The 12,938-nt window shown below is 35.7% G+C and overlaps 1 protein-coding gene across 1 annotated transcript; it reads right to left on the reverse strand.

The window, feature by feature from the left end:
* Nucleotides 1-3,220: 3,220 nt before the first annotated feature.
* On the reverse strand, nt 3,221-8,502 carry LOC108738014 (cadherin-related tumor suppressor-like). The gene has a single exon (XM_018471224.1). The coding sequence runs from the start codon at nt 8,483-8,485 to the stop codon at nt 3,221-3,223; it is 5,265 nt and encodes a 1,754-aa protein (XP_018326726.1). The 5' UTR covers nt 8,486-8,502.
* Nucleotides 8,503-12,938: the final 4,436 nt, after the last annotated feature.

Consider the following 12,938-nt stretch of genomic DNA (forward strand, 5'->3'; position numbering starts at 1 on the left):
GTTATCAAATAGCTAATAATGATATGTAGGTTCAGTACATAATATGCAGCTTTCACCATGCTACCGTTTGTTATAGACACTCAATTATGCTTTTTACTGCTCATTATAAGGTTTTTAGTATTAATAAATATGAGTAGTAGTTTCCAAGAGAAGAAAACGTGTAAAACTATTGGGTACTTATAGAGACATGTAACACGTATAAAGGTAAATTTATAAATTATCTCGCTATTTGGAATTATTATCCCTGCCTTGAAAATATTTTAAAGAAAAATTTCCATTTTCTATCCTTAATATACATGGGTATTTACACGACCATTCTTAAAAGGGTCTTTTTTAATATTTCAGATGAAATTTACGTAAAATTTTATTATTCATCAATGCTCATTTTTCTTTTTTTGTCAGGGCAAGTCGGAAAAAGATTGACATTTGACATCGAACATAATTTTTCTATCAATCTATTTATCATTTTAATTCAATTAGTTAAACATTTTTCGTATTAGAATTTCCTTAATCTTAACTGTATCATAGATTACATTTCAAAATTCCTGTAACTTGTTTTTTAAAGGCATTTTCTGCAATATGGAGATTGCACATTACTTCGATGAAGAAAATTTTAAGCCTTTTTTGTTACCACTTTGTGTTTATAGTCATAATTTAAACCTAACGATACATGAGTGCTTTTTCTTTATTTTATCAAGAAACCGAATTGGGATAAAATGTTTGAGTATTATTTAATCTATTTAATGAAAATATTTTCAATATTGTGGCACTTTGGATTCTAATGGAAGGGGGAAGTTTACATTATTTTAGATGAAATGACCCAATTTTCTTTATTTTCTTAAATAACTTATTGAATCATTTTTTTTATAAAACTTAGGTACTACACTTAAATATGTATAAATATATTGTGTCTTTTATTGACCAAAATGAGAGAATACCTTATCTTTGGCTGGAATAGTCTTGGTTTGGCTACACGAAGGACGAGTTGATCTTAATTATTCAAAATTGTTTATTTTATGCTGATGATCAGTGGCGGATTATTTTGTATTAATTAATAGCACGATCCTCAAATATATTAAAGATACTTGTATACACACATGTCTGTGTATACTGTATACACATTTTTAAAAAATTTTTACAATAAGGTCTATATATTGAAATTTTGAAATTCGTGATTTTTAGGTTTTTTAATAAATTTATACGATAATTTCAGTCTAAATTTAAAGGAACTGAATAAATTATAAGTGCCCGACAATAGTAGGTTGTGACGACTGTTAATGATTCCGTTCCGAAGAGATTCAAATTTTACTTTTAAGTTGTAATAGTAGAGTATTTAGATTTATACCTTTTATGAAGCGTATTGAAATATGTTCACAGGTTTTTTAGTTACAATATAAAATAGAAAATGGTCTTTATTATTATCATTAGTGAAACAGTTCCTGTGACGTACTAACAAAACTTAGTAGTATAGTATACGGAATTTACCCTTCCTTTCCGTACATAAATAACCCTTGGTAAATTTTATAAATAAACAATAAAAACAACAAGTTTTGCGTTTTGGAAAGTACCTATCTATTGGGCATTTTGTCAAAAATTTTTTTTGTTTTTGCGAGGTTGTTATCGAAACTATTTAATGTTTAATGATGTACAGGAATTGACAGTGGTAAGTTCTCATTCGTATCTTATAGAATTGGTATTGTAATGGGAAAGCGCGCTGTGTATATATAATCTACATATAAGTGAAAACCACTGTTTGTTTGCGTACACACATACAGACACACACACAATTTACGACATTGTCACTGGGACTAATTTAAAACTGGGTCCAGATCTTATAAATCAGCCAGTTGTCATAGATAACTGCCGTTCAATTTAGAAATACTGAAATCCACATTATTCTAACAAACTCTTGTTGTCCAACAACAACTAGACAACGAATACGACAAGAAACAACAAAACCAAGTAAGTACGAGAATCGAGAAAGCCTAGACTATCCTACGACTGGAACATATCTAGAGAGAATCGCATTTAAAACAATTTATGGCAGATTCTGGAACCCAGTTTCCTGTAGTGAATTATTAATTTGCCTTTTCCATTCCGTTTATCGAACAGAGATGAAAATATATTGGGACTCAGTTCTCGGATAAAGAGAACAAACGAGGAAGTGAACCTGTAAAATGAAACAAGTGAACGCTCTTAATTAACTTGATGGTTTAAAATTGTCGTTGCTGTAAGATTACTTCGTCTTAACGATAGTGTTAAACTGTTTCAAATCTATAGGGTTTTCTTTTACGATTACTAACAAAAGGCAATGGCGTAAGAAAATCTTTATGCCTAAATTTTAATATTTTAAGTTTTTGCTACCGTAATTAAAAACTAATTATAATTACCTACCTATAAATACTTGAGAACTACTGATTAATAAATTCTAGTATTCTTTTTTTCTCAATACTTTTTTATAACTATTATAACGTATATATGCGCACATAATTATATGTATATATATATTATATTTAGATTTAAATTTTTTCACAAAACTTTAACAAAGAAAAAGGTTTTAAATCGTTACGGTTGTCGCATCTCGTATGACCGAGCTGCCAAAACTGAGTCGCTCTTCTTATTTCGATGAAGATAATTAAAGTCGCAACTTTGAAATTTTCTCCACTTGTCTCCGGCGTACTCAGTTAAGCGTAGCGTTGAACGCTAGCTGGATAGAAGAGACTTAACGCATAGCGGATGATCCCGCAAAAAAAAAACAGCGCTGAATATCTTTTTGAATTAACGTGCGCTAAAGCAGAAGAAAACCATTTGATAGCGAAGAACGGTTAATATTACAAGGGATCAACGATAAGATCGGCCATCCAAAAAAGTCTCGGTTACATTTGTTACATTTGAACTTATCTAATTATTCAACGTTTCAATCTATCGTGTCCACTAATTATAAGTGATGAATTATACATCCTGATGACTAAATTGAGTAATCGGTTCGTATGAATAAGGAAATATTTTTGACAGTTAAGATAGCATTCGAATTTGTAGGTACCTTTTGTTTCATTTTATGGAACAAATCCTTATTATTGTTTAATCAAATCTTAAATGTCCATTTTAAGGACGATAACAAATTTAACTTGTATATTATTATATATTTGTTAGTGAATATGTTAGCCATCATATCAAATCTTAGATGATAATCAGCAGATAGTTAAAAATTAATTGATGGTCAAGTTCGAAGCTTATTGAAGTTACTAAAAGCTATTCTTACCTTAGTTTTTGACGTTTTGGGAGGCCCTCCGATGACAATGGCATAAACTTCGACTTCGTAGCTGCTTACTCCTTGTTCTCTGTCCAGTTCTACAGCTGTCGAGAGTACTCCTAAATTCGTGTCGATATCAAACAATCTGTCCACTTGAACACCACCACCGGTCACATTTGTCACATAATATTCGACATCTTGCGCCCCATATTTTGCCGAAACCGTTAATATACTAGTACCGAGAGGTTCGTTTTCAAATACGCTCCCTTCAAAGTTACTTTTTTCAAAAGTAGGCCCTTTCGAATCTAACCCAGTAGTAATAACTGTCACATAAGCGTCAGTGGATTTTCTTTCACTTTGGACGGCTTCATCTGTTGCTTTTATTGCAAGTTGATAACGAGGTTCCGGATTAAAAATGGGCTTCTTTAATGTTAAAGCCCCTGTGCTCCTGTGTAAGCGAAACAAATCGCTATTGTCGCTTACAAGCTCGTATGTTACCAATCCGTTCGTGCTCGAGTCCAAATCTTTAGCGAAAACGTTCATAATAAGAGTCCCGTCCCTTCCAAAAGTTGTTCTGTGTTGTAAGGGAAGAATTGCCGAGTTCATTGAAACAAAAACTGGCGCGTTATCGTTTAAATCTTCTACTATAACAGTTACCAACTTTTCAGCACTCAATCTAGCACTTTCAGGTTCTGCCTGATCTGTGGCCACAACGATTAATCGGAAAGTATCTGTTTCTTCTCTATCAATAGGTAGCAATGTGTGAATTAATCCTGAAGAAGGATTTATTTTAAAACGTCTTTTCCCATCTCTTGGCTCTTGATGGATAATTGTGTACGATACCTTTCCGTTTATTCCGGAGTCGGCGTCTTCAGCAGTAACTGTGACTATCGGTGTCCCTGTTGGAATCCCTTCTCGTATCTGTCTTACAATTGCAGTGTTTGGAAAAGCGGGAGGATTATCGTTAGCATCCTCTATATATATCGTAAACATTATCGTTGTCGATAATTTTGGATTGCCATTATCGGAAGCGGTTATGTTTAAGTGGTAAACGTTTAGATCTTCGTAATCTAAAGGCTTATGTAAATATAAAGTTCCTGTCGAAGGGTCCACATGAAACGTGTCACGCCTATTACCGGCCGTTATGGAAAATGATACCTCGCTATTTGTTCCGAGATCTGCGTCTGTTGCACGGAATTGCATGAGTTCAGTACTAACTGCCATAGTTTCGACGATGGATATTTTTGAACTTGTTTGGGTGAATTCTGGCGCATTATCATTTTCATCAAGCACCTCAATGCTCACTGTAGTAGTGGAACTCAAACTGCTAGTTCCCGCGTCAGAAGCAATCACGCTGAGAGTATATTTTGATGCCTGCTCACGATCTAAGTTTCTGGCAAGCGTTATTTGGCCAGTTGCTTCGTCGATTTCAAAACGTTTGTCTTCGTTCCCATTCATAATGGAATAGAACACGTCGCCGTTCAATCCTTCATCTGCGTCACTCGTAAAAAGTCGGATGATCAGAGTTCCGACGCTGGCACCTTCAGAAATTTGAACCCTATATGGTAATCTTAGAAAGACCGGTGGATTATCATTCACGTCAGTAATGAAAACGTTTACTTGAACTTTATCTCTCAATCTTGGCGATCCGTTATCTGTAACTGTAGCTTCTATTGTCAGATAACTTTGCCCGGTCGTTTGCACTAGTTGTTCGCGATCAAAAAGATGCAGGGTTTTTATGAAACCGTTTTTGGGATCTACAGAGAAGTCGTTTTGACTACTGGGCAATGAAAATATTAATTCTGCGTTTCTGCCGATATCTTTATCAGTTGCTGTCAATTTTCCAACGAAAGAATCTGGTGGTTCGTTTTCTTGGATGGTGAACGTGAACGTCGAATTGATGAATTGTGGACTGTTATCATTTTCATCGATTACATGAATAACTACAGGAACAGTAGAAAAGCGTACCGGTGATCCTGAATCGCTCACTGTTACTGTTAACGAATAGTAGTCTTTGTGTTCTCTGTCCAAAGATTTTCTTACAAACAAATATCCGTCTGGAAAGATACCAAATTTCCCTTCTGAATTTCCCTCGGTGATTGCATAATTTATCCTTCCGTTTGCTCCAAGGTCCACGTCGCTGGCAGCAAGAGCAAAAAATCTCGTATTAACCGGAGTTGATTCGAAAAGCGACGTTTCATACGAGGTATGATCAAAAATGGGGGTATGGTCGTTGACATCTTCTATATTAACGATGACCAGATGTTTCGATGATAATGGTGGATCACCTCTGTCGTTTGCAGTAACCTCTGTTTGTAATGTCGTGCCGGGTTCAACTCTTATCGGTCTGTTTAGATAAATAACTCCAGTAGCTTCAGAAATCCGGAACTGATCGTCCGGATTGTAACTAAGACTATAGTTAATGCGGCTATTAATTCCTGAATCGAGGTCTCTAGCTCTTGCTAAGTAAACTTCCTGACCAACGGCAGCATTTTCAGGTAGTGTAATTTCATCTCGATCACGTAAAAATGTTGGTCGATTGTCATTCAAATCTAAAACGATTATATTTACGGTTGTATTGCCATACGAAAGACCTACGCGTGCTACAACAGTGAGACTGTAAGTTAGTTGTTCTTCTCGATCTATTTTGCTTGCTGTTGCGATTTGTCCAGAATGTTCATCTATGTTGAAGTTATGCTCTGGATCTCCGTAGACGATTGAATATGATACGGATTCGCTAGAACGCACCCTAACTTTGCCAACTTCTCTTCCTATTGATGGTGGACGTTCATCGTGATCTTCATAAATTTGAAATTCGTACGAACCGAAATTGTCGAATTCCAATTTCTCCATATAATCCTTTTTTATTATTTCTACCAAAGCATCTTCACTTGCCCTCTTATCCCCATGATCTTTAGCGGATATTTTTAACTTATATATGGGTTTTTGAGAAGTTCGAAGATTTCCACGTAAACTTATGATACCAGACCATTCGTCAATGGAAAATAAGTTTTCGCTTCCAGTTTCTATTTTATAGGTTATCATAGCGTTTTCGCCTTCGTCCAAATCAGTAGCTGTAACTTTTAAAAGTGAGCTTCCAATTTTTGTGTCTTCAGAAACGGGATAGAAATACTTTTGCGGATAAAATTCGGGGCTGTTATCGTTCACATCTAGTACAGTCAACAATACCGTTGCTGTAGACGATTGTGGCGGTATCCCTTGATCTTTTGCGATCACGTTTATCTCGTACTTTGATATTCGTTCTCTGTCTAATCTCGTTTTTGTTGTTAATTGACCCGTTAGCGAGTCTAAAGCAAACGTATCTTTGTATCTTCGTTGCACTGACGATTGTAAAGAATATGTCACACTACCATTTGTGCCTTGATCATGATCAACAGCTGTTAACATGGCAACAAGGGTGTGTGGCGGTGAACTTTCTGATAAGCTAACGTTAATAGATTTTTGGGAGAATTTTGGTGCTTCGTCGTTTTCATCCAAAATGGTAACTTTGAGTTGAGTGTAAGCCCATTTAGGATTCGGTCCACCATCTCTTGCAGAAATATTCAATTCCACACTACCTTGAATTTCTCTATCAAGAGGAGCCTTTGTTGTTATTAGTCCTGAATTAGAATTAATTGAAAACCAATCGTTTTCATTTCCCGATATAAAATTGTAATAAATTTGTGCATTGACTCCGGTATCTTCATCCGAAGCAGTAATTCCAGCAACGTAAGTTCCCGGTGGTACGAGTTCGCTCAAAACTGCGGAATATTCGCTTTTTTCAAAGACAGGTTCGTGGTCGTTAACATCATTTACATGAATAATGAGGAAGGCCGTAGCAGTTCTGGGCGGAGTCCCTTTATCTGTTGCTACCACTGTGAGGTTGTACTTGCTGATTTCTTCTCGATCCAAAACACCATTGACCCGCACTATTTCAAAGCTGGGACTGTACTCCAATCGAAAGTGATTTAATTCATTTCCAGCTACTATTTTAACCGTAGTTTCACCATTAAGACCTTCGTCTTCGTCCCTAACAGAAACTGCTGCTACTACGGATCCGTTTGCGGCATTCTCATCCACTGTAGCAAATTCGGCCGTTGATGGAAAGTATCGGAATTGAATATCTGGTACATGGTCATTAGCATCTACCAAATTCACGGTAACATACGTTCTTCCGTCTTGTCTAGGACATCCGTGATCACGGGCGAAAACTGTGAAAACGCAGCTTTTAGGACATCTTCCGCCTCCTGGCTTATTGCTTTGGGAACAGCTTTGCTGAGGACAGTCCAGGGGTTCTGTGGTCGATATGACGCCAGTTTCCGGATCGACAGAAAATTGGTGTTCCGTTTCTGAGAGATAATAAGTAATTTTGCTGTTATCACCGACGTCGTTATCTGTAGCCATAACTTGAAGCACCGGACTGCCAGGTGGAACGCTTTCGTTGAGAGAAACAATATAATCGCTATGATCAAATATGGGAGGATTATCATTGACATCGAGTATGGTTACGTTAACTTGTAAGTAACCATATTTCGGAGGTCGGCCACCGTCTCTAGCTGAAATGTTCAATATGTAAAACCCATACGTTTCTCTATCAAGTTTTCCGGTCGTTTCTAAATGTAAATATGAACCACCACCTGTTGGATTCTCTGTTACGATTAGTTGAAACTTTTCGTCTCTATTGCCAGCTACTATTTTGTAGTCGTTAGATATACCATTGGACCCTTCGTCCCTATCACTTGCTGCATCTAAAAGTAATCTTGTCCCTGAAGCAGCGCTTTCTGAGAACGAAACAGCTATAACTGGTTCTGGAAATTCTGGAGCGTTGTCGTTGATGTCTTTCACAACAATTCGCACTTCGATGGGATACGTCGGTTGACTTGATAGAACAATTAGATCGTATCGATCATTTTGAAGCGCTTCCCTATCTAAAATCGCATTTGTTTTTATTTCGCCTGTGCTTCCGTCTAATATAAATTCTCGGGGAGGCTCGTTAAACCGATAGGTAAATCCAGGTTTGGTAGGGATTTTTCCAACAACTGTTCCTTTCGGTTGCCCTTCAGGTATTTCTAAAGTAACTCGCGTATCGACTGCTCTAGATTGCATTTGTAGCGAATATTCGTTATTTTGATCGGACACGATCCTTTTTCGACCTGGTCCTGGTCCAGGTCCTTGAGCACCCACTATAAGAAGCAATCCTGCCGTCAAAAGCCAACACTGTACGTGACACATGTTTATGACGTGTTTTAATCACTACCTGGACATGTTTTATATTTTCTTCGTCAAATGTTTTTTTTTATCGAAGAGGTGACCTGTTTGCAAAACTCACGTTTAACGATAATTATCAGGTCCGTTGGGTTCAGTTATTTAACAGGTGTGCGATAATTGAAGAAGCGATTTGGGGAAAATGTTTTTTTCCGGAATATTTCGATTTATCCTGAACATTTCGAAAAAAAATACGTCGTCGTACACGTGTGCCCGTGTTAGAAGCTACGAACCGCGGTCTAACATTCCGTTCGGTCCCTCGCCCCGTTCATCACCGCCAGAACCCGTCCAGCCTCTGGAAAAGAACTTGAGTCTCTCGCTCTTTCTTCAAGACTTACTGCGGCCGTTCTCACTCCGACTGGTATGCAATATGGCCGGCCCTTGTTGCTGCTGCTGCTGCTTCTGTGATGATGATGCTGCCGCTGCAAACGACAAGATCGCTTTCAGCTTCCTCAAATCCTGACTTAAAACAGAAACGTTTTTAGTGCACGCACTGTGACTGCGACTAGGCACTCTACAACACTCATAACACTTAACTAAATCCTGTCACCTACGCGTTCATTCAACTTTCACGGAAATCAACCGTATGCATTTGTTTACTATTATAAACAATTCACAGGAATGTTCACCTATTTCGCGCGTATTTCATCAATGAAACGACATCGAAGGATCAAGCACCGAACTCCTGCACTGTTACTGAACAAGTTTTTAGTGAGTTACGCACAGACACTAGCGACTGTACTTGGTCGAGTTTAAGTCAAAAGAGACACACTTGCAGGACTGTTGAGTAGTTCTTCGAGCTAAGCAGCTTCGCGCGCGGTTCTCGACTAAACTGAGCGTTATTTCTTCAGATTTGCCTTGGGAGGAGTTGTAAGAGGTGTCCAATGGCAACCTGCCGACGTTGCCAGTTCACCTGCACTTCGATACCTGAACTAAACATAAACAATATTTATGACTTTGTCAGATGGACCAGGTTCAGGTCGTAAATCTATTGAGAAGATTTTTTTGTGCCTCCAAGATCGGAATCTAACGCTAGTCGTCCGCGAACATGCCGAGAGATTGGATTCAAATAATTATGAATATGCTCCGTCTGATCAGTCGCCTAACAAATTGAAATCATTTTATAAATTCGGCTTTTGCTGTCCTTAATTAATTTTCATACGTAAACAAATGAACTAATCGATTCGATTTACAAAAATTACTGATTAAGTCTTCATTACTACTGTTTTAATTAAATGCGTATGTCGACGTTGCTAACTCAACCTTATTAGGCAGGTACCTACCTAGTCGTTTTATTTTCAACTAATTTCACAAAAAATGATAATGTGATTTATATCCACCATTTTTAATGTCTTAATTTTAAACTTAGTTCTAGTCTTTTGATTGTACTACTACTTGATGTTTCAATTTTACGTTTTCCAGAGACAAACGCTCGCGGTCACTCAAAAACCATGCTAACGTTTTTAGTATAACCAGCGTAATGGTTTTGTAATGGAAAATTAATATCAGTGTAGGACCATATGTAGTGTGTCGACTGAGATGTTCTTTTTTATCGTATTGTACTTCGTTCTTTCCGAGATAGATATTTTGAAATGATATACCTATGCCGATACCTTAACAACCATAAGGTGGCAAGCGCGGGTTCGTGTCTTGATCTAACATCAAAGTCACTGTACTTATATTATACATAAGTAAGTGCATGGCAGGTTACCATAGGCAACTATATAAATATGAATTTCTTTTCAGTTAATCAGTTACCCCTACAATGTAATGATGGTCGTTTAGAAATGACAATACAATATTAAAATAAAACACACTACCTTCAAAAAGGTACTTGGGCGTGTAAATGTGCAATGGTAATGTGATTTAAAACGAATTTTCAATTTATTTCACGCTAATATATAGGAAAAGCTAGTTTACAGGCGTGACGCTATCTACCTATAACTTTGTACAAATCTATTTTTTTGTCAAGCAGGGTATGACGAAATTTTTTTAGAATTATATTTTGACACTCAGACCTTTCAGCCATTTAAATTTTTTAATGGAAGAAGTATTGTTACAAAGCCTAGAGCTAAATACGTAGGTAGGTACCAGATGACAAGAAACCTAAAGGATTTAGACTTGCATATTTTTATTTAAAGATAGTGACAAACCCTTTTCATGTTTAAAATGAAAGGAAAGGAATAGTATTATTCTGTATAGTTCTAAATAACTTTGGCAACTATTATCTAGTATCTTGTCTTGTCGTTTGGGTAAAACTAATGACACGCACCATAATAGGTTGTCCAAATTCCTGGAAAAAATCAGGTAAAATTCTTCAGGTCTAAACTTGTGAATGAATAGGTACTTCGTGCTATGAGAAAATTTAAAATATTATGTTTTTCATTTCGACGTCCCTTCTATTTTGCAACATAATTTCTGGGTTTACAATTTTAAATACCAAAACTTATTTCTTCCATTACTCGTTTAGCAACTATTCATTGTTTTCTTAAGTTAAATCTCTCACGAATCAATAGTGCTACACATAATTTTAAAATAACGAAATAAGACTTTTTTTGTTGATGCCTTTAGGAGTTTATTATTTAATTTATTTTATGTGATTGACGTTGTTAAAAACATACTTTAATTGAAGCTTTCACTTTGAATTGATTTGTTAAACATTATTTATAAACAAAAATAAAATTGTCATTTTAATAATAATGTTCGAAATTGATAGTTCAATTATGATTTACCTCATTCCTGCCGAAATTTCGAAAGATGAGACTTAAATAAATGGTTTAAGTTTGCGAGATACCTGTATACATATATAATGAATAATCGTCAAATACTTGACCGCAAAAGTACCGTTTATCTACTTAAACAGTGCCATCGCAGATCGCAGTCGATCTTCTTCGGTACTATGACCGGTCAATAATAATATAGCACTATAATAAATTTCAAAAGCTTGTATGTATTTATCGTGTAACATACGAGAGAAGGCGTCAACTTACAGGACGAGAAAACGTTTATAGAAATATATCCTCTTTGATTCCAGATACCTCTTTCACTTACGACATACTTAAATTATTTTATACACTGATGTTTTTTAATAAATTTATACGATAATTTCAGTCTAAATTTAAAGGAACTGAATAAATTATAAGTGCCCGACAATAGTAGGTTGTGACGACTGTTAATGATTCCGTTCCGAAGAGATTCAAATTTTACTTTTAAGTTGTAATAGTAGAGTATTTAGATTTATACCTTTTATGAAGCGTATTGAAATATGTTCACAGGTTTTTTAGTTACAATATAAAATAGAAAATGGTCTTTATTATTATCATTAGTGAAACAGTTCCTGTGACGTACTAACAAAACTTAGTAGTATAGTATACGGAATTTACCCTTCCTTTCCGTACATAAATAACCCTTGGTAAATTTTATAAATAAACAATAAAAACAACAAGTTTTGCGTTTTGGAAAGTACCTATCTATTGGGCATTTTGTCAAAAATTTTTTTTGTTTTTGCGAGGTTGTTATCGAAACTATTTAATGTTTAATGATGTACAGGAATTGACAGTGGTAAGTTCTCATTCGTATCTTATAGAATTGGTATTGTAATGGGAAAGCGCGCTGTGTATATATAATCTACATATAAGTGAAAACCACTGTTTGTTTGCGTACACACATACAGACACACACACAATTTACGACATTGTCACTGGGACTAATTTAAAACTGGGTCCAGATCTTATAAATCAGCCAGTTGTCATAGATAACTGCCGTTCAATTTAGAAATACTGAAATCCACATTATTCTAACAAACTCTTGTTGTCCAACAACAACTAGACAACGAATACGACAAGAAACAACAAAACCAAGTAAGTACGAGAATCGAGAAAGCCTAGACTATCCTACGACTGGAACATATCTAGAGAGAATCGCATTTAAAACAATTTATGGCAGATTCTGGAACCCAGTTTCCTGTAGTGAATTATTAATTTGCCTTTTCCATTCCGTTTATCGAACAGAGATGAAAATATATTGGGACTCAGTTCTCGGATAAAGAGAACAAACGAGGAAGTGAACCTGTAAAATGAAACAAGTGAACGCTCTTAATTAACTTGATGGTTTAAAATTGTCGTTGCTGTAAGATTACTTCGTCTTAACGATAGTGTTAAACTGTTTCAAATCTATAGGGTTTTCTTTTACGATTACTAACAAAAGGCAATGGCGTAAGAAAATCTTTATGCCTAAATTTTAATATTTTAAGTTTTTGCTACCGTAATTAAAAACTAATTATAATTACCTACCTATAAATACTTGAGAACTACTGATTAATAAATTCTAGTATTCTTTTTTTCTCAATACTTTTTTATAACTATTATAACGTATATATGCGCACATAATTATATGTATATATTTATACCTGCTAACTTTC

Source organism: Agrilus planipennis, unplaced genomic scaffold (assembly GCF_000699045.2).
Source record: "Agrilus planipennis isolate EAB-ADULT unplaced genomic scaffold, Apla_2.0 scaffold189, whole genome shotgun sequence".
Lineage (NCBI taxonomy): Eukaryota > Metazoa > Arthropoda > Insecta > Coleoptera > Buprestidae > Agrilus > Agrilus planipennis.